The sequence below is a fragment of the Aspergillus luchuensis genome, chromosome 5 (assembly GCF_016861625.1).
Source record: "Aspergillus luchuensis IFO 4308 DNA, chromosome 5, nearly complete sequence".
Taxonomy (NCBI): Eukaryota; Fungi; Ascomycota; class Eurotiomycetes; order Eurotiales; family Aspergillaceae; genus Aspergillus; species Aspergillus luchuensis.
The window spans coordinates 4,678,652-4,699,914 of NC_054853.1; the positions used below are offsets into that span (position 1 = coordinate 4,678,652).

General features: G+C 53.0%; 4 protein-coding genes across 4 annotated transcripts; 2 read left to right on the forward strand and 2 right to left on the reverse strand.

The window, feature by feature from the left end:
- Window positions 1-4,686: 4,686 nt before the first annotated feature.
- On the forward strand, window positions 4,687-7,073 carry ACS1 (acetate--CoA ligase; the record flags this gene model as incomplete). The annotated part of the gene is made up of 6 exons (XM_041691473.1): window positions 4,687-4,791; window positions 4,857-6,101; window positions 6,158-6,418; window positions 6,491-6,620; window positions 6,677-6,951; window positions 7,011-7,073. 6 exons carry the CDS (start codon window positions 4,687-4,689, stop codon window positions 7,071-7,073), a joined length of 2,079 nt encoding a protein of 692 aa, XP_041544954.1.
- A 1,228-nt stretch (window positions 7,074-8,301) lies between these two features.
- On the forward strand, window positions 8,302-15,058 carry AKAW2_51534S (nucleoporin family protein; the record flags this gene model as incomplete). The annotated part of the gene is made up of 4 exons (XM_041691474.1): window positions 8,302-8,386; window positions 9,050-12,861; window positions 13,004-14,884; window positions 14,945-15,058. The coding sequence occupies 4 exons, from the start codon at window positions 8,302-8,304 to the stop codon at window positions 15,056-15,058; spliced, it is 5,892 nt and encodes a 1,963-aa protein (XP_041544955.1).
- A 1,340-nt stretch (window positions 15,059-16,398) lies between these two features.
- NDH51 (NADH-quinone oxidoreductase subunit NuoF) lies at window positions 16,399-18,066 on the reverse strand (the record flags this gene model as incomplete). The annotated part of the gene is made up of 3 exons (XM_041691475.1): window positions 16,399-17,559; window positions 17,640-17,711; window positions 17,809-18,066. 3 exons carry the CDS (start codon window positions 18,064-18,066, stop codon window positions 16,399-16,401), a joined length of 1,491 nt encoding a protein of 496 aa, XP_041544956.1.
- Window positions 18,067-18,371: 305 nt separating this feature from the next.
- On the reverse strand, window positions 18,372-20,920 carry AKAW2_51536A (SET domain protein; the record flags this gene model as incomplete). The annotated part of the gene is made up of 4 exons (XM_041691476.1): window positions 18,372-19,630; window positions 19,687-19,946; window positions 20,023-20,574; window positions 20,892-20,920. The coding sequence occupies 4 exons, from the start codon at window positions 20,918-20,920 to the stop codon at window positions 18,372-18,374; spliced, it is 2,100 nt and encodes a 699-aa protein (XP_041544957.1).
- Window positions 20,921-21,263: the final 343 nt, after the last annotated feature.

Below are 21,263 nucleotides of genomic sequence, written 5' to 3' on the forward strand. Positions count from 1 at the left end.
GTCCGTAGTGACTAGGGGATTGGGTTTAATTGTGGTAATCTTTTCTCTTGGTGGTTATTATGGCATGGATGTTTCTGCTGTGCTTAGGAATACACTCTGCACTTCTTGCATTTGCATGTGAATTTGCTGGCATAACGTTCGATAGTTTGTTGCTTGCTGGGGTGGTTCTTTTGCCATCGACTAGTTTCCTAGGCGGATGCAGTTGCAGTCGCAGCTCCCACGTGCTTGGGTGTAACTGTCCAAAAGTACAATCTAGGGGGTACACTTACGTGCGAGATATATTGGTCGCCCAGTCCGACCCTTTACTATCGTAACGACTCAGTTCTGGCCCGGTTGATTTCTCCTTCGGACTCCGACTGGCCTGTGCGCTGGCTCCCAGAAACGAGGTTGATATTAGCTGTGAAAAGTTGAAAACTTCTCGCGGCGATTACCAATGTCCCACCAAACTTGGCCACAGCACAACGCGTACTGATCCATCGGGTGGACTAGGAAATTAATAACGGGCAGGGCCAAGACGTTATTAATTTGCACTTGCAGGGGGCTATTGGGAGTTTGGGACGGACTTTTCCTACCGCCGTGTTTAGTAGATGCAGGACGGGCCAGAAATTCGCCGTTTCTAACCATCCGAGCCCACACCGGTTGGCTACTAGACTAAAGTCTGGCGGCGGGCTCAGACGTCGAAATGGCAAAAGCGGACCGAGAAGCTTAGTGCGGCCGGGACTAAACTATAGCGCAGGCGGGAAAGGCCACGGCCTCTGGGTCCTGGTTGAAAAAGATAGGGCTCAAGCAGGATGGGAATGGGTCTTTCTGAGTGTTGAGAGAAGGCGCATACTCATACTCTCACCGGTTGGGGTACGTAACCTGCTATACAACTCTAATGCAGTATGTATCCAGGCAATAACCAAGCAGGCGATTATACACCTGCAACATCTTGTAGAGATGCCACTCCGTGCAGGGGGCTACCGAGATAACTGATTGACATTGATAAGCGGAAACGGGGGGTATGGTGGGCTTGACACCGTATCGGGAGGCTCCCTAGAGGCTGGGATAAATGAAGTGGCCGAGCCACCAGCGACAATTGAAGACGTTGATTTGCTAACAGATAGAGGGTCTCGATTAGCATGAGGGCTCTGTAGTCGGCAGTGTGGGTAGGGACTAAACGGGACACCCGAACGCACTCACCTTATTACCACACACGGACGCGAAGGAGTAAGGATTGAAGATCTCTCACGGGAGAGAAGCGACGAAAGGAACGATGTATCCATATTTATGGGCACAAGAGTATGGTTCCCTTGCCGGAACGATGCTTGAAGGTGGACATGTTGGAGGGGCAGAGTCGAGGCCTGCAAAAGTTGAACGGAATTCTGCCGGATGGCCTCCACAATATGAATGCTTCTAGTTCTGATGGTGGAAGTTGCTCCGTAATGGCATTATAAACATGAACAAACCGTTCCTCTCGGATCGGTGGTCTAATCCACATCCAATCAAGGCGGCCACACCCACAAAGCTCCCCACAATTGAGGGAACTGTGGTACTTTCGGTCCTTAGTTGTGGTGGGGGGTGGTGTTTGTAGGCTCTCTTAGGGGGACTCTTGACTCTGCGCTCGTTGCGACATCAGTCGCGGGGTGATCTTCCCCCCTGGAATGATGTGCCATCGCAGACAATGTTATGTCCATTATTTTATTTTTCTTGAAATTTGAATATTCGGCTGTCCGAAGAGACAAGATGCAGAGCTTCCAGTTCTCCGTCCAGGAAAGCTGGAGAAACCAAAGCCTAGGTCCGAGAGAAGTCCGCGGGAACGGGGAGAAGGAGCAATGAGCCAGGCAGCGATAGCCGAACCCCCAGCAAGCAGTACCACGGTTATCCCGATTGTCCCTCGACCCGCGCGTCGAGGAAAGTGTTTCGTCCCAGCCCAGCTGATCTTCTGTCTTTACCGAGTGGGCAAAAATAGCTGACAATCCCCTTTTCGGCATTGTTGAGAGATGGGCAAGTCATGGGCAGCTTCATTGCCGTAATTGGGTCAGTCTTCCTCGTTAGGGAAAGTACTGCCGTGACGTTCCGTAGCCTGGAGTTATTATTATTCCCCTTCTACAGATATTATTACTGAGGAAAGATTAAATGGATATGGCTACTTTCAGAGCACATGAAAGAAAGAAGAATCAAAGACATGAACTAATTCTCTGAAACCACTAATATGCACCTTCCTTCAATGCGTTGATCATCATGTACACAGCCAAGTCAGGTGCATTGACGGACATCAATACTACTTACTACCTGAGACACTGATATCTACCAATATGGTAGATGAACAAACAACAATCACTATCCAGCATAATTTTCGGCTTAAACCGCTACTGAATATACTCATTTATGCTTGTGATCGCGATAATCGGGAGTACCTTTAGAGAATGACCATTCTATATAGGCCTCGGCTCTGCAAGGCCATCTATTTCCACGTTCTGTTCACCGGCAATATCTCACTAATGCAAGATGACCTTCCATTTACCTATCTCCCTCGTAATTAGTATCTCGAACTACTGCATCTTCCTGGTCAGCCCTTCAGGCACTGGCTGTGGGCCATACAGGGGGTCCCTAATCCGGTTTCAGTGAAACTTCCGCGAACAGCAGCACATCCATTGATCTAGGCGTCTTATTGGATCGCCCACCGAGGTATCTTAGTGGATAATACCTCTAACAACGATGCAGGGGATGGTCACAGCGATCTATCGCTGAGGTGCATGTGGAAAGTGTAGTTAAATGCTGATTAGCTTGACTGCTATCTACTTCACCACCTCAGATTGCTCTCTGGATATCTTGACTGCTCCAGAGTACTCCGTAGATCCGCTCATTCTCTTTCCTCTCATCCACGGTCCCGTTGAATCTTACTATAAGCAGTTCCCTTCAAAAAGCGCAGCTAAGGTTTTGGTTCCCCCGCACGGTTCAAGCCTCGCATCCAGAATGGACACGTTCCAGTGCTGATTGACCCCTCCGATCGGGGTGCTTGGCGAGTGTTCTTGTGATACCATCCCGCCATCCCCCGGAAACCCAAAAGTTTCAACCCCCCGTCTGCGCGTGAGCGAATCTGGGGCAGAGCTGATGATGATGATGATGATGTTGGTCGGAAGAACGCCACAGGATCACGGAGCTAATATCTTCCTGTGCCATTTCGTGCCATGGCGTACCATGGATACGAATGTGCACAGTGCTGTCGGAGGTGACCACCTAGGTTAATAACAGTCGCCTCTGCTGGGAGAATTACCTTAGTTGGCAATTGACGATTGGTCTGCAGTCCAATGATGGACAAGAACCGAAGTAGACTAAGGTCACAATCAACACCTCGCAGACGGGAGCGTCGCAATAGTGTACCGAAGTGAATAGGTCGGAGTCTCCAGGTAGAGGGGGGTAGGCGAATAACGAGATGATTGTTCGCTAGTTGATCATCGACTACTTTCCCCGGAGCAACGGAAACGAGAGCCTGTCAAGCCCCGCATGGCCGAGCCCAACCTTTGGCGGTGCGTTTTGAACTACGCCGAACTAGTCTTGGATAGTGCGAGCGAATGCAACGGACTGGGATTGCAGCCGCCAATGCAGGAGGTTGTCTGTCCAGTGACATTGCGAGGGCCTGCCGGGAAAAGACTGTCCCTAGTCCGTTTATCGATGACCCGCATCCAGAACAATCCTTCCACCCTCCCCCTCCCCCTCCTCGCAACCCGTTCATTTATGTTAATTGTTATAGTAATTATTATTATTATTATTATTATTATTATTGATTTACTATGCTACAGTAGTCGTGGCTGTCCCGAGAGTGGAGAGGCGCTTAGAGCGACAAGCATGACTAGTCAGGTATGTATGTAGTAAGTATCATCCATGGTGGGAAGTAGACCAGCGCCTCCATACGGCATCATGATCTCAATTCAATGGAGGAAGGGGGAACAATTGGAGGGGTAATACTGCTCTGGAACTCACACCCGGTAAGATCTAGTTTAATCTGCATAGCCGATCCAGAAAAGTAAGGATTGAACCCTGGGCCGACAAGGTTAATCATACCTACGGTCGCGCGGAAGGGAAAGAAGGTTGACTTGGGGTAAGTAGGATGGACGGATGGATTAAGGGGAGGAAATAGTAACTACTGGGTGGTGGTAAAAGTAGTAAGTAGTACTGAGGAGGTACCTTAGCAGCCGGGAGCAGTACAACCTTGGCCAGTGTGAAGCTACGACGGTACCAAGCCTGAACCAAGCCTGAAGTAGCAGCGCGCCTCCACCCGGACACCGGGGGAGCGGGACTCCTCTCAACAATTAAAATCATAAACTGTCTCTCTCCAAAAGGGACATCCCTCTTTTTAGTTCGGGCATTGGGTTCAATAAATAACTGTCTCTCTTCCCCATCCTGGGCACCAGTTGCTTTTCTTTCCCCCCCTCCTCTCCTCTTTTTTCTCTCCCAATCTTGCATCTTTCTTCTCTACTCCTCTCCCTCTCCCTCCTCTTTCTCCCTCCTACAATTCTCCCTTTGTAATAAACCCTCCTCCCCTTGCGCGAAACTTTGCCTGAACCCCACCAACCAGCAGTGCTGCAATTCTTTTGACAAGTGAGCTTAATCCCCCGCCCGCAAACTCACGTGCACTCCGGTGCCACGAATTGAACCCCTCGCCCTTTTGCCCACCAGAAAGAGGGTTACCTTACAATTGGAATGTCTCATCCCTTTCTAACATTAGTACAGCTCAAATACACATTTTTGTTGGGACACACACAAAACATGGCCGACGGCAGTGTTATGCCCCCCAAGTCCTCCGTGGTAAGAAATCGCGCGTATTAAGCCGAGTTATCGCCGGGTCTCCGTGCTAATCCCGTCGGTTTCAGGTGGTCGAGGCCCACGAAGTCGACACCTTCCATGTCCCCGAAGCATTCCACCAGAAGCACCCGACAGGTACCCACCTGAAAGACCTTGACGAGTACCGGAAGCTCTATGAGGAGTCCATCCGCAGCCCAGACACTTTCTGGGCTCGTATGGCCCGCGAACTTCTTCACTTCGACCAAGACTTCCAGACCACCCACAGTGGGTCGTTGGAAAATGGCGACAATGCCTGGTTTGTTGAGGGTCGTCTGAACGCCTCCTACAACTGCGTCGATCGCCATGCCTTCAAGAACCCCGACAAGGTGGCCATTATCTACGAGGCCGATGAGCCCAGTGAGGGCCGCACAATCACCTACGGTGAGCTCCTGCGCGAGGTGTCTCGTGTTGCCTGGGTTCTCCGCCAGCAGGGTGTGAAGAAGGGTGACACCGTTGCTATCTACCTTCCCATGATTCCCGAGGCCATTGTCGCTTTCTTGGCTTGCTCTCGTATCGGTGCCGTCCACTCCGTTGTTTTCGCCGGTTTCTCCTCCGACTCTCTCCGGGACCGTGTCCTGGACGCTGGCTCCAAGGTCGTTATCACGACCGATGAGGGCAAGCGTGGAGGAAAGGTCATTGGCACCAAGCGCATTGTCGATGAGGCTCTGAAGCAGTGCCCCGATGTCACTAGCGTCCTGGTCTACAAGCGCACCGGCGCGGAGGTTCCCTGGACCAAGGGCCGTGATGTCTGGTGGCACGAGGAGGTCGAGAAGTACCCCAACTACCTTGCTCCTGAGCCGGTGAACTCGGAAGACCCTCTCTTCTTGCTCTACACCTCCGGATCCACCGGAAAGCCCAAGGGTGTCATGCACACCACGGCTGGTTACCTTCTGGGTGCTGCCATGACCGGCAAGTATGTCTTTGATATTCACGACGATGACCGCTACTTCTGCGGTGGTGACGTTGGCTGGATTACCGGCCACACGTACGTCGTGTATGCGCCCTTGCTGCTCGGATGCTCTACTGTGGTCTTCGAGAGTACCCCGGCTTATCCCAACTTCTCCCGCTACTGGGACGTGATCGAGAAGCACAAGGTGACCCAGTTCTACGTCGCACCCACTGCCCTGCGACTTCTGAAGCGGGCTGGTGACGAGCACATCCACCACAAGATGGCACACCTGCGTGTCCTGGGCTCTGTCGGTGAGCCTATTGCTGCCGAGGTCTGGAAATGGTACTTCGAGGTGGTCGGAAAGGAAGAAGCCCACATCTGCGATGTAAGTGAATTATCGGTTCTCCTTGGTGGGGAAGGTAGTCTAACACGCTTCAACAGACCTACTGGCAGACTGAAACGGGTTCGAATGTTATCACTCCTCTGGGTGGTATCACCCCGACGAAACCCGGAAGCGCGTCGCTTCCCTTCTTTGGTATTGAGCCCGCCATCATTGACCCGGTCTCTGGTGAGGAGATCACTGGCAACGATGTGGAGGGTGTGCTTGCCTTCAAGCAACCCTGGCCGAGCATGGCCCGTACCGTGTGGGGCGCCCACAAGCGCTACATGGATACCTATCTGAACGTTTACAAGGGCTACTACGTAAGCGACATTCGCACCCCCTGCGAGAAAATATGGTTCCATGGGCAGTAGCTGACTGACTTGCGCTTATAGTTCACTGGAGATGGTGCCGGCCGTGACCACGACGGATACTACTGGATCCGGGGTCGTGTTGACGATGTGGTTAACGTTTCTGGACATCGTCTGTCCACGGCTGAGATTGAAGCCGCCCTCATTGAGCACCGTAAGTTAACGCAAGAGACCGCCATCTATACAACAGCCACTAACCAGTAATGGCAGACATGGTGGCTGAAGCTGCTGTTGTTGGTATTGCCGACGAGCTTACTGGTCAGGCCGTCAACGCTTTCGTGGCCCTGAAGGAGGGCAACGAGACCAGCGACCAGGTCCGCAAGGATCTGATCATGCAGGTTCGTCGGTCCATCGGACCTTTCGCTGCCCCCAAGGCCGTCTACGTTGTCGAGGATCTCCCCAAGACCCGTAGCGGTAAGATCATGCGCCGTATCCTCCGGAAGATCCTGAGCGGCGAGGAGGACAGCCTGGGTGACACTTCTACTGTAAGACAACACCAATTCTTGCCTATCTTGGAAATGGAGACTAACTAAACCTGTAACAGCTGTCGGACCCTTCGGTTGTTGACAAGATCATTGCCACGGTGCATGCTGCCCGCGGCAAATAAGATCTTCGCATGACCCGAATTCAAGACGAGCGATATTCACAGCCATGAAACGAAAGCGATTAATCAGGATGTTATGATGAGTTGATTAGCATTATTGGGTGGACACAGTTGTCCGGAGGCGCAGTCATATTCCTATAAACCCCGTTTAGTGATTCCCAACGTGTTTGAGAGATGAACATTAAGGTGATCGCTGATCACCTTTTCAATATACATAACTTCTATTCTTCATACGAATTGTTTTCTTGTTGTCCAATGTAGTTTGGGGGTTCCTTCACATGACAGCACTGGTTGTCGGGGTCTCTCTTCTCTATTAGTAGTAGGTAGTTGATGGGAACGTCCAGGGTTACACCTTGTGAACAGTCCCTCGTTGGACCGATATACTGATACGGAGTCGGGCTCCTCATGCGTAGTTGCGGGAGTTAACATAACGTAGATATGCTGCATCAGTAGTGGGAGACTTGACACAGCTACTGTGAAGCCGGACACCCTTCTGGGGATATTATAGTTATCGGGATGCAAACATCCAGTTGCGATATTCCTTTGGCTACCCGGTCGGGCTCCCGATTCAGTCTCCGTCGCATCACGTGCCATTGTCGTAATGCAACGGTATCAACACCCGGCCACTCGGTTCCATTCCCCACTCCAGTGAGCACACCGCCCCGTCACGCCGTGACCGTACCATACCTGACATGGCCGACCTTCCCATAGTTAAGCGACAGCAACGAGCCAGTCAGGCAGGAAGGGAACCTGCCGTCGCTCTCCCTCCCTCTCTCTTTTCTCTTCCTTGGCTCTCGCAGCTTCTTCCCTCGACCACCGTCGCGCGTCCTCCTCCCTCTGCCTCACCTCGTCACTTTTTTCCCCGACTGCCACTCAAGTCGATTCCCTTCAGACTTGCTCACCTACTAGCTCCGACGGTACTTTTACGTCTGTAGCTAGTGTGGCCTTTTTCGTCCCTTTTACCCTTTCACCTTTTTTTTCTTCTTTTCTTCCCTTCTCAAAACAAACACCCGTGCTCACCAGCGCGTCGACATCGTCTTTCCAAACTTACGCAACGTTGTCGCTTTATATTACGCTAGCGCGCTACGGCTGTTCTTTTCGCAAAATATTCATTCATACGGAGCTCTAATCATCGTCGTCCTAAACGATCTTCCCGAGCCTTCCAACCTTCGATCGCAGACGTCCTTCGAACCGAATGACTCCCTAATATAAAGCATCATCATTCAGCAAGATGTTCGGAGGTTTCGGACAGAACAACCAGCAAAGCTCCGGCTTCGGGGCAGGCTCTGGCTTTGGTGGCACGAGTACTGGTGGAGGTAGGTGTCTTCGTCTGGTTGCGAACCCCATCCTCGGTTATCCCGGGTTACTTTTCTTTTCCTTTACCTCGTCCCTTGAGACTCTCCGGTGCAAAAGGATCGGTATTTGCTGGTAGTTCCGAACGTCGAGCTGCGACCGTCCTATTAGGCTCCTCCCACCACCGACCGCCCGTGGATGGCTTCGACACCGGGGCAAAACAGCAGCACTGCAAGAGAAGGGATCGCAGCTTCAATACAGTCTCTGACAGCATCTCCCCCGTCATCTAGGCTTTGGATCGACATCGTCGCCCTTTGGTGGCGGTAATACATCCGGTGGTGGCTTGTTTGGAAACACCTCCAGTAGCTTTGGTTCCGGTGGAGGTACGTGCCTGACGGCTATATCTCAGTGGGCTTGGCGATCCTTTCTCTTCCACCTGTGCCTTGGGGCGGACCCCTCGACTTTCCTGTGCTCGATCACCGATCCGTGACCGAAATGGCGCTTTCGAGGACCCTCACCGCTGGCTCTTATGGCAGAAAGTCTCTGGATTGGAAGTTCACGTCAAATGTCGTCCATTGACCGCCGGAGATCCATGGCCCAAGGATGGATTCTAATCAGATGTCCCAGGATCTGTCTACTTTGTTATATTTGTTAGCGAAACTGACTCAAGGTCTTTGTTATTCTAGGATTCGGAACCGGCACACAGAACCAGTCGACGTCCCTGTTTGGAGGACAAAATCGCACGAGCGGATTCGGAACTGGGACTTCGACCGGCGGAGGCCTTTTCGGAAGCGGAACTGCCACAGCTGGTGGTAGTAGCGGGTTCGGCGGCTTCGGGTCGTCCTCCAACACTGGCGGAGGGTTCGGCAGCACTGGCACTGGCACTGGCACCGCCGCTAGCACTGGGGGTGGCCTATTCGGCAACAAAACCGGGGGTTTTGGCAGCTCAGCTGGCACCGGTGGTGGATTCGGTACAAGCGGTGGCACTGGTGGCTTCGGCAGCACCGCATCGGGCTTCGGTAGTGGGACAGGGACTGCCTTCCAGCAGGCCATTCCTCCCTCTGATGGCACTGGAAGCACGCCGTTTAGCCCCTTCACTGAGAAGGACGGTAACACCACGGGGATGAATCACTACCAAAGTATCACCTTCATGCAGCCGTACAGCAAGTATTCCTTTGAAGAACTTCGCTTAGGTGATTACAACCAAGGCCGTAGGTTCGGCAACGGTAGTGGCCAAGCCGGTGCCTTTGGCACATCGGCCTTTGGAGGATCCGGCTTTGGACAACAGTCGACCGGCGGCTTTGGAAGCACTTCCACGCCATTCGGAGGCGGAACCAGTGCTCCCTCGACCTTTGGACAAACGCAGACGGCAGGTGGATTCGGATCTAGCACCAACTCCAACCCCTTGTTCGGAGCAGCAAAGCCGGCCACTTCCTTATTTGGGGGTGGAACTGGTACTACTGGCACCTCCCAGCCAAGCCTCTTCGGGGGAAACACATCTACTACTGCTACTACGGGTGGATTTGGAAGCGGCACAGGAACCACCGGCTTTGGTGCTGGAACCGGCGGATCTCTGTTTGGTGGCAGCGCTAATAACAATACCCAACAACAGAAGCCTCTATTCGGAGGCAGTGGCTCCACCGGCACAGGTTTTGGCAGCGCCTTTGGCGCACAGAACACAAGCACTGCCTCTCCTTTTGGTGGTACTGCTGCGACTTCCTCTCCCTTCGGCGGCCAACAACAGCAGCAAACCGGTACCGGCTTGTTCGGAGGTGGACTCGGTCAGCAAAACCAAGCCCAAAATCAGCAGCAGACTCAGAACAAAGGATTGTTTGGCGGGTTCGGCTCGAACACGCAGCAGCAGTCCAGTACTCCGAGTCTCTTCGGCAATACTGGGGCTGGCACTGGCACCAGCACGACTGGCTCTTCTCTTTTTGGCCAGAACACTCAGCAACCACAACAGCAGTCGACTGGTGGATCGCTCTTTGGGAACAACCAGCAAACCGGCACAAGCTCCCTTTTCGGCGGTGGCCAGCAGCAGGGCCAGAAGAGCTTGTTCGGCAGCAGCACGCCTGCCACCGGCACCGGCACCGGCACCAGCGCATTTGGCGGCTTTGGTAATACTCAGAACCAGCAGACGGGTGGTGGTGGCCTGTTTGGCGGCGCCCAAAACCAGCAGCAGCAGAAGCCGAGTCTATTCGGCGGTGGCACTGGAACCGGTGGTTCTCTCTTCGGGGGACAGAGCACCACGACTCCGAGCGCCGGCGGTTCGCTTTTCGGTAACACGCAGAGTCAGCCTCAGCAGACTGGAGGGCTTGGTACTTCGAGCCTGTTTGGCGGCAGCCAGCAGACACAGCCCCAGCAAGCTCAGCAATCCCAACCGGCCCCTGGTAGCTTGCAGGCCTCTCTTTTGGACGGCAACCCTTATGGCAACCAGTCCATCTTCTCTGGCTTGCCAGCCCCAAGCGCTTCCAGCCCTGGCCCCTTGGCGACGCCACTTTCGTCTGCCGCCAAACAGAAGCAGCGCACTCCGCTCCCTGTCTATAAGATCACCCCCAATGCCGCTAACCGCCTTCTTACGCCCCCCAAACGCCAGGGATACGGCTTCTCTTACTCCACCTATGGCTCACCTTCGAGCTCTGCTGGTACTCCTAGCGGACTTGGTGGCAGCGTGCTGGGTGGAAGCCTGCGTGGAAGTGTCAATGGAAGTCTTGGGCGCACCAGCTTTAGCAAGAGTTTGTCTACCAGCAATCTGCGCAAGACATTCGACCCCGACACCGACAGTGTCTTGTCGCCCGGTGCACTTACCTCTGGCAGCTCCCGTCTGTCAAGCGGCAGCCTGAAGCGCCTCACCATTGATCGTAGCCTGAGGAATGACCTCTTTGCTCGCCCAGCCAGTACCCCAGCTGCCCCGATCACCAACGGCGAAGACGCAGCACAGCCAGCCGATAAGATGAAGAAGAAGGTCAGCTTTGATTCATCATCGGATACGCCAGCCACTGGAGGAGAGATCGTTCCGGTGCAGTCTCAAAGCCCCGAGCCTACTCCGGAGGAATTGGGATTCCTGCGCTCCATCCGCAAGAGCAACACAGTCAATGGCCTCAACGGTATCAAGCCTAGCGAGCCTTCTATCCGTCCTGAGATGGAGTCTGTTCGTGGTAATGAGCTTGCCGTCGTCCCCGAGAATGCGGTGACGACCTCAACTACTCCTGAGGGCCCCTCTCGTCTGCCTTTCGTTCCCGGTGGAGACCCGCAACCGGGCGAGTACTGGATGAAGCCCACCCGCGCTGAGATCAGCAAGCTGAGCCGAGAGCAGCAGAAGAAGTTTGTTGGCTTTACTGTTGGTCGTCAAAGGTGCGGCCAGGTGACGTTCGATGAGCCCGTTGATCTGACCACCGTGGACTTGGACCGCATTTTCGGCGATCTTGTAGACATCGGTGTGCGCAAGATTACCGTGTATCCAGATGAAACCATCAAGCCCCCGAGGGGCAAGGGCTTGAACGTTCCCTCCACCCTTCGCATTGAAAACTCTTGGCCTCGGGGTCGCGACAAGAAGTCACCTTCCCCTCTCACCAGCGGCCCCTTGTTCGATAAGCACGTCGACCGCTTGATTAAGGTGCACAACACCGAGTTCGTGGACTACGAAAAGGAGACCGGCACGTGGGTGTTCCGGGTGCCCCATTACACCACCTATGGTCTTGATTATGATAGCGACGAGGAAGAAGAAGGTGAGAGCCTCAACCAAAGCACTTTTAGTGCTGCTCCTGACACTCCGACTCCGAAGGCTCAAACCCCCGCCAACCCCGATACGACCATGGGCTCGGAGATGATGTCTGCCTTCTCCACTGATGACTCCTTTGTGGGTTCAATGGCTGGCGTCGACGATGATACCTTTGATTTCAAAAAGCGTAAGATTGTCCCGGGTGCGTTTGGCAACCAAATGATGGAGACGGTTGAGGACCAGCGTTCGGTTTCTGGAGACGACGAGGAGTCTTTTTTAGGGGAAGGCTCCACGGGTTCGACTATTGAGCAAGACGGCGATGATATCACCGAAAGCCAACATTCTGGCGAGTCACTAGTCGAATTGGATGAGGGCGAGGAAATGGACATGGCGGGCACCTTTCCAGACCTCCATCCTACCGTGGAGCGCGATGACACCCAAAGCACCGATACCTTTATGGAGACCACCCAGCCTGTATTGAAGCCTTGGAACACGCCTTCGAAGCCTCGTCTCGACCTTACTGGAGACTGGGCGGAGCATCTGCAACGCACCATCAGTCCCCGGAAGCAAGATCGCGATGCACTTCGTGAGATCCAAGCCAATGCCTTTACCGACCGGTCTCTCCGTGAGGATACCCCCAAGCCATCTGCCGCCGATACCAGGCAAAAGGGCTTCGCCACCAGCATCGATTTGATGAATTCTTTGTTTCAGCAACCACGCAAACAACAAGCCGCATCTCCTGTGAAGGCACAAAGCGTGCGGCCTAATGGCTTTGAGGTTTGACTCCTTCTTTCCTCTCTTATATTCCTCTTATCCCTATAGGAAGTTGTATTGTAGGAAGTGATGCGATACAATATGACTTGAGCACTATGAACCCACGTTTGTCAATAGCCTAAACTAATACGATCTGTCCCTACAGTGGCCTTATAACAAGAAACCCAAGACATTTGCTGGCGAATCCCACGAGCTAAGCGAAGACGACCTTGCTTTCCATCACTCATTCAAACCGCGTTGGGGCACGCTGAACTCTCTTCTCTGCGCCAAGAATGATATGTCGGACATGCAGGCGGTTGATAGAGTTTGGAGGCACAAGCTCTCTGTGACTAGCGAAGGAAGGGATGTGGCTCTCTTGGAATATAACACACCTGTGGAACCGAGTGAGATGCTGGATGCCCAGAGGAAGCTGACTGCTGTTTCACGTGTTGATGGTGTTCCCTTTGCTCGTCTGGCAAAGGCCGATTTCCGGGAGTTCGTGCAAGCTTCGAACTTGGTACAATCTGACCACGAGCGACTTCTCTGGCAGCTGGCCAACATCCTTTTCAACGACAAGACTGAAGATGATATTTCCGCTGGCGTGCCTCCCAATCTTCGTTCCAAATACATTCACCGTATCAAGAAAGACCGCCTGACCCGTCTGTGGGAGGGTATCGTACGTGAAAAGCATGCACAGGCTGTGGCTAAGGCCAGCTCAGCCGAGGAGCGTGCCTTTTACTTGTTATGCTCGCATCGGGTTGAGGAGGCTTGCAAGGTCCTAATTGCTAGTCAGAATTTCCATCTTGCGACACTGGTTGCTCAGATCGCGCGCGATCCTACGACGCGCACTGATATGGCCAAGCAGATTGAGATGTGGCGCCAAAACAATGTGTATTCTGAAATGAGCGAGCCCGTCCGAGCTTTGTACGAACTTCTGGCCGGCAACGCCCTTCGCAGCGAAGGCAAATCCACTGGTGCGCTGGAGGATCGTCTTTCTACTTTCACCTTCTCTGAGCGATTTGGGCTGGATTGGTTCCAGGCTTTCGGCCTTCGTCTCTGGTATGGTATCACCGACGATGAGCCTATCGAAGCCGCCGTCTGCCAGTTCGTGGACGACCTCTACGAAGGAAATGAGCCGGCCCTTCCGACGCCTTACAACCAGGAAGACATCGTTGATCGCGAGTCTCCTCTGTGGGTTTTACTGAAAGTGTATGCCACGACAACTGGTGGAGCTGTTCGGACAGCCAATCTCCATCCACAGGAGTTCCCGGCCGTTCTCCTGCCTGAGTCGGTCAGCGGGGATAAGCAGTCAAGCCGGTTGTCCTTCCAGCTTTGTCACCTTCTTGCGGCAGCCATTGGGCAGCACGAAAGCTTCCAAGTCAACACAGCGCAGTTGGACCAGCTCGTGTGGGACTATGCTTGGGAGCTTTGCTGCAGTGGCACTTTAAACCGGGCACTGTTCGTCCTCCTCCACCTCTCGCATGCATCTGATCGCGAGCGTGCTGTGAAGGAGACTCTAGCCCGGTTTGCGCCCCAGCTGCCGGAGCCGGTCACCTCTGACGGCCAAACCAACGTGATGTGGCACTATCTCACGCATGATCTTCAGCTGCCTGAGAGCTGGATCTGGGTATCAAAGGCGCTTTATGCTCGCGACACGGGTGATGCGACACGCGAAGTGGACTGTCTCGTCCGTGGCAAGAACTGGAACGATGCCCACGCTACCTTCTGTCGTGTTGTGGCGCCAACTGCCGTGATTGAGGGTGACTATGGCACACTAGAGATGCTGGTGTCGGGCTTTGGCGAGGAACCCGAGCGAAAAGTGCGCGGCTGGGCCAATGGTGGTGGTATTTACGACGACTTCCTGCGCCTGGCTACGGCCAAGAGCGGCAAGCGCGATGCTACCCGGCTTGCCCGGTTAGTAAGTGCCTTGGTGAAGATGGGCGATAAGGTCAGTCAGGGATCGGGTGTCGAAGGATTAGAGGAACGTGTAGCCTTCCGGGAAATGAGCCGCGTGGTTGCCACTTGGACTGGGCACGAGGACTCAAAGGTACGTTGTTCCATTGACACGACTCACGAACATCCTGGTTCTGACAAGTTGCTACTTCAGGCGATCGAGCTGTCCAGCGTACTCAGTCTGCCTTTGACGGGCGATGCACGCCTTGCACAGACGGCCGAAATGAGTCGGCGGTACTACAGTCTCATCATGGCTGGGGGCTATTGATCTATGATTTCGGGAATTTGGGTGGAAGGGACTCCGTTGTTTGGATGCAGCATACCGAGTGCTGGTCGAAGCTGAATCTTTGATATCTTGCATCTTTTTGTGTCTATGGGTTGACGGAACGACATGCAGCCATTGTGTAACTTAGATCCTGTTTTCACTTCTCTGTTTTTGTTCGTCGTGTTTTATTTTTCTTTTCCTTGGTTCTTGGATGCATTCCGTCCTCGGACTTTGCAGAGGGCGCAGAACTCTGGGTGTGTAAGTTAGCTAGCTGGTCCTTGTGAACGAAACAGTAATTGCGCAAGTTAAACGTCTTCACATTTCCATGCCCACAAAGTAGCAGTACTTCTAACAGAGGAAGTTGCTTAATTTCAATTCGCCCCCAGCTTATCTTAGGGAATAAGAAAGACCTCATCTGTTCATGATGTACACCTCCGCTCCTAATATGGAAAGTTTCCTTCTGAGACCTTATCCCCCAAACCTTCTCATTCTCCCCTTCCCTCTTCCCGGGTAATATTACTCTATCTAGTATATAATCTTATAGTTCTGAGCACGAGGCATCTATCTACCTATCCAATTAAGTCTAGTAGTGTAGTATCCACTACCTAAGTCAACAGCAATACAATGATTCAACATTTCAAATACTAGTAATAGTAGTAGTTGGTTGGTAGGCATTGTGGGTGGAGAGAGAGAGAGAGAAGAGGTACTGCCGTTTTCAGGGGTTTTTTTTTTTTTTTTTTTTTTTTTTTGCATTCTTAGTTGGCTGGTAAGTTCATCAACGGTAAAGTTGATTCGATTCATTGCCGTATAGACGTGATAAAATTCTCGTTAATAGACGAGTAGTAAATTAATGACGACAAATATATGATGTTAGTTTGGACCATTCTTAGTCTACTGCTCGAATTCTACGACCAAAAGTAAACACTCTACGTCTTCCGAAGGAGAAGGATTAAATCAAAGAAAAAGTTCAATTGCTACCAGGACTGTACATGATCGAGAACCTAACACGACACGTAAGATATAAAAAAGGAAAATATGAGATGGGGTAGGGTGGGAGACAAGGGGTAAAATGGAGAAGAACACACACACACTCCCTCTAGGAAATCCAAAAAGGAAAAAAGAAAGAAAGATTTAGCAAGTATTAACCTCTTCTTTTCTCTCTCTTTTTCTTTCCATCTTTTCTTTTTGGCTTTTTTTCCCTCCCTCGCTTGCCCTGTTGCTCTATACCTGACGAACTGCAGGGTGTTGCGAGCGAAGCTATTCTATCCCCATAGTGGAAGTCGTACACACACACACACAGAGAGAGAGAGATCAAAAAGAGAATTGAGACAGGTTTATGGTAATTACATGCCAGGGGAGATCAGCTTGCCCTCAGCGCGGGCCTCCGGGTGCCAACCACCAGCGTAAGGTCCGTTTCCACCAACCTCCTTCGAGTACTCCCGGATGCGGGCCTCCAGCTCGGGGCGGAAGTGACGGATCAGACCCTGGATGGGCCAGGCAAAGGCCTCACCCAGAGCGCAGATGGTGTGACCCTCGACCTGCTTGGTCAGCTCCTGGAGCATGTCGATCTCACGCTCGCGAGCCTGACCCTTCTCCATACGCTGCATCATCTGCATGGTCCACTTGCTACCCTCACGGCAGGGAGTGCACTGACCGCAAGACTCGTGCTTGTAGAAGGTCGACAGACGAGAGATGGCGCGAACAATGTCGGTCGACTTGTCCATGACGATGACGGCAGCGGTACCGAGACCACTCTGAGAGTCCTTCAGGGCGTCGAAGTCCATGAGCTGGTCGTCACAAATATGCTTGGGAAGGACGGGAGTCGAGGATCCACCGGGGATGACAGCGAGAAGGTTGTCCCAGCCACCACGAACACCTCCACAGTGACGGTCGATCAGCTCGCGAAGGGAGATGGACATCTCCTCCTCGACGGTGCAGGGGTTGTTGACGTGTCCGGAGATACAGTACAGCTTGGTACCAGCGTTGCGCTCACGGCCGAAAGACGAGAACCAGCTGGCGCCACGACGCATGATGGTGGGGGTGACGGCGACAGTCTCGACGTTGGTGACGGTACTGGGGCAGCCGAAGAGACCGACAGCAGCGGGGAACGGGGGCTTAAGACGGGGCTTGCCGGCCTTGCCCTCGATGGACTCGATGAGGGAGGTCTCCTCACCACAGACGTAGGCGCCCATACCACGGTGGATGTAGACGTCGAAGTCGTAGCCGGTACCGCAGGCGTTCTTGCCGATCAGGCCAGCCTCGTAGGCCTCGTTAATAGCCCGCTGGAGGACGGTAGCTTCTTGGTAGAATTCACCACGGATGTAGATGTAAGCGGCGTTGGCGTTCATGGCACGGCCGACGACGAGGCAACCTTCGATGAGCTTCTGGGGGTCTTTGCGCATAATTTCACGGTCCTTGCAGGTTCCGGGCTCACCCTCATCAGCGTTGACGACGAGGTAACGGGGTCTGGGGTCCTTGTCCCAGTCCTTGAAGTTCATGAAAGACTGTACCACAGCAATTGAAGGTTAGACTGAAGCCCGAAGACTGGCTATGTCATCAATTGGTTTCGGTAAGGGCAACTCACGTATTTCAGTCCGGAGGGGAAACCAGCACCACCACGACCACGAAGACCGGAGGCCTTCAGCTCAGAGATAAGCTGCACAGATCGAACACATATCAAGTCAGCATTGGAATCATTTCCGCATCTTCCAGCAGTTCCGGGTCCAATGGACCCGCGAAGGGGCAGAGCCTACCCAGTCATGACCCTTCAGAACGATATCCTTAGTCCGGTGCCAGTCACCATACTTCATCGCCGACTTCAGATCAGCTCCATGGTGTCCGTAGAGGTTGGTGAAGATCCGATCCTGGTCCTTCAGACCGCCATAGTGCTTGACCGGGGGGGCGTTGTCCTGGACGGTCGCGAAGGAACGGGCGGCCGGGGCCTGGGCTCGGAGGGAGCGGGAGGATAGGGAGGCGATGGAAGAGGAGGGAGCCGCCGCTCGAGATATCATGGTGAACACTGGCCCAATTGACTTGGGAGGGGAAAGGGAGGGGGGAGGAAAGGTGGGAGATTCGAGGATGCGTTACAAAGCCGTGGCAGGCGTGGTTTGGGTTGAGCTGCCCGTCGCGGCAATTCCTGCGCTTGCTGAATATCCGCCTTTCGCTCCTCCCTGATTGGTTCAATGGGGTCACCTGATTCACGCTGACTAACCAGCACAGATCTACTCGTTCTTTGGTTCTATATGGAGAGCTACCTTGATAGCTACATAGTACTTGGAGCACTGGTCTTATATTTATTCTATGTCTCATCTGTCTACTACTCATATGCCTCCCCTGGCACATATAGGTAATTCTCCGTCATCAGTCTCACCTGACCCCCACTTCCAGTCGCCAACAACTGCAGTGGATCGTCAGGAATCTGCACACACTCCTGCTCCCCAATCATCCATCCCCATCGCAACCAATTGGGCGACAGCCACCAATCGTCTTTTTGCCAGTCTCCCGTGTACGGGGCCAAACTGGTCAACACACCTGCGTTCTGTGACCTCATCTTCTCCAGTGTCTCGTCAAAGAGACTCACAATGTGCTCATCATCCTCGTCCTCCAAGGCCCAGGCCACATCATTCGGGGGCGGTGGGTAATTCTCCAGGAGGAAGCTCGCCCATCGGGACAGTCTGGGGGAGGGCTTGAACTCCTCGGAGGCACCAGATTTGCTAGCAGTGTGGGCTGCCGCAACCAGGCAAAGGAACATCGGGAAGGCAAATGGCGATGACCCACCGCTTCCTCTTAGCATGGGAATGGCGGATTCAGAAACTGACAAGATGTCCTGGAAGCAGGCCTTGCAAGGTTGCTGCATCGCCGTTGGGAGAAGGTCGGGCAATTCACCCAGGGTGAACAACTCCCCGTTGTTTGTAAGAAGAGACTTCCGCTCCAAAATCCGCACCTGCAGCCGCGAGTACACCTCTTCTGGGAACTTTCCGGTGGGGATTCGGCCCATTTGGGCCCCAAGGACTCTCTTGGTTTCCTCCCAGGTCCCAGTGAAGTTATGTAGCCGCGCACGGTTCAGTGTCCATGCTGCGACAACTAGAGCGGTCTCAGACAACATGATCTGGCTGTCTCGGTATACTTTCGCATGGGTCTGTTTGAGGTTTGTCGGTGTCTGAAGATCTTCCCCTGACGCTCTGAGCTTGGCAGCATGTGTGACGACCTCAATGATAACCTGACTCAAGGCAGCAAGTAGGGCCCTAGAATTACCATAGACGTTTGGAATCTTGATGCCTTGGTTGGTGATTTCGAGGGTTTCCAGCTCCCGGTTGTTGGCAGCCAGAACTGACACGGCGTCAAGCAGGGCAGGTGAGAAGATGGAATGCTCCATTGACATGTCAGGAGCGAGAAGAGGGTAGAACACGTTGAAGACGTAGTAGTGATCTTCTGGTTCCCCCACAGCAAGGTCAGGGTACATCTGCAGTTGATGGGACTTTGCCATGTAGAGGGGGCTTCCAGGCGGTGCTCGTAAACTGACAATGCGGTGGTCGCAAGGATTTCCGGGAATGCAGAAACCGTAGTTCATCATAACTGATATTTGTCAGTCGCTAGCCACTTCGTGAAGCCGTTCTCCGGGGGGCACTTACGTTGCTCGTTATTCCGCGGTCCGTAATTGTTGCTGATCTCCTGGCCTGCCGACACGTCTTCTAGGACCACGAAGGCAACATCGTCCTTACCAGCCCGCCACTCCACCTTGGCTAGCGGTCGGTGATTGCCCATATCGATGATGGGGAGAAGGACAGAGAGCTTCTCCTCCGACAGATCCGTTTCAGGAAAGACTCCAGAAAGTACCCTCGCCGAAAAGGCACGCGAAATGAACATCGAAGCTGCCCAGAGATAGAGGTCCCTACAAACACATCGCTAGTGTCAATGCCGCTCTGAATCAGGGCTTGGAACTGCAAGTAGCACTCTCGGTGACCTACCATGTATACGCATCGGCACCCTCAAACCCAGCATTGCGCAACGCCGTCGAACCTTTCTCATACTTCTCCTTCAGAACCTCCAATCTCTTCTCCCTAGCCGCCAACAAGCTAGTACCATCCAACCACTGCAGATCTTCTCCTTCATAGTAAGGAGGAGTAGTCAAAGAGCCAGGCTGAGGCAATGTCCGAATATACGGGTACCAAAAGCCCTCAGTGCCACGAAGATACTGACCAATCAAGAAGAAGATGGTCGATTCCTTTTCTCCGACAGCATCAATGAACGACTGTGGGAAATGCAGGCCATGCGCCGAAAAGGAGATTGAGGGAGTGGACTGGTTAACAACATTGAAATAAGACATAGTAGTGGCCAAAGGCGTCTTGATGATGTGTGTGTCGGTGGGGACAGCATCCTTCCAGTCTTTCTTGACTTGGAGATGAACACCACGGCTTTCATCCTTGGCTATCTGGACGCTCTCGTGCAGATGGCCTCCATTGTCGACCATCCAATTGAGCAGATCGAAATAGATCTGTAGACTGTCATCATCGCCGGACCTGGGGCTGCTGATCAGATTTTGGATTTTGTATCATGGAGTGGGCATGCGGGCAGTGTGATGGCGGGGGAGGGGTGAGTTGTATGCTTCACAGCCATGTATCATCACATGCAGAAAGCTTGGAAGTGTGCTTCACTGGTAGTATGCATGTACATCCTTTTTGGAGATAACCTGGACGGCAAATATGCATATATTGAGGCGATAATTTGACTCATGAAAGCATCAGGCATAAAAAGCACCGCAACCCCGAGTCCGACCCGAAAACGTCATCGCGGAGATAGGAAGAAGAAAATAATAGGGGAAAAAAAAGCGACTTACCCGGAGGGCCCTAAAGGCGCACTTGCCATGATCGCAAAGGAGAGTACTGGGGAATATACTACTCGTAAATAATTATATGAGTACTGCAAAATTCGAGTATTCCCCGGTACTGCTTCAATTCCTCCGAGCGACGAAAGTTGCAGAAGCGAAAAGTGGGTTTTTGGCAGGCGCGGAAGGCAAGAATGGAAAGAATGAATGCGGCGTCCCACTTTCCTTCCCGCATCAACATCGCCCATACATACGAACAAACATAAGGCATATTATATAGTATGGAACTACGAGCCTTTTTCTCCAGCAAGAATGTAAACATAATCATTCAGATCAATCCTTATTGCCCGGAATTCCGCTTGGTCCGACTCGTTGAGGCATACA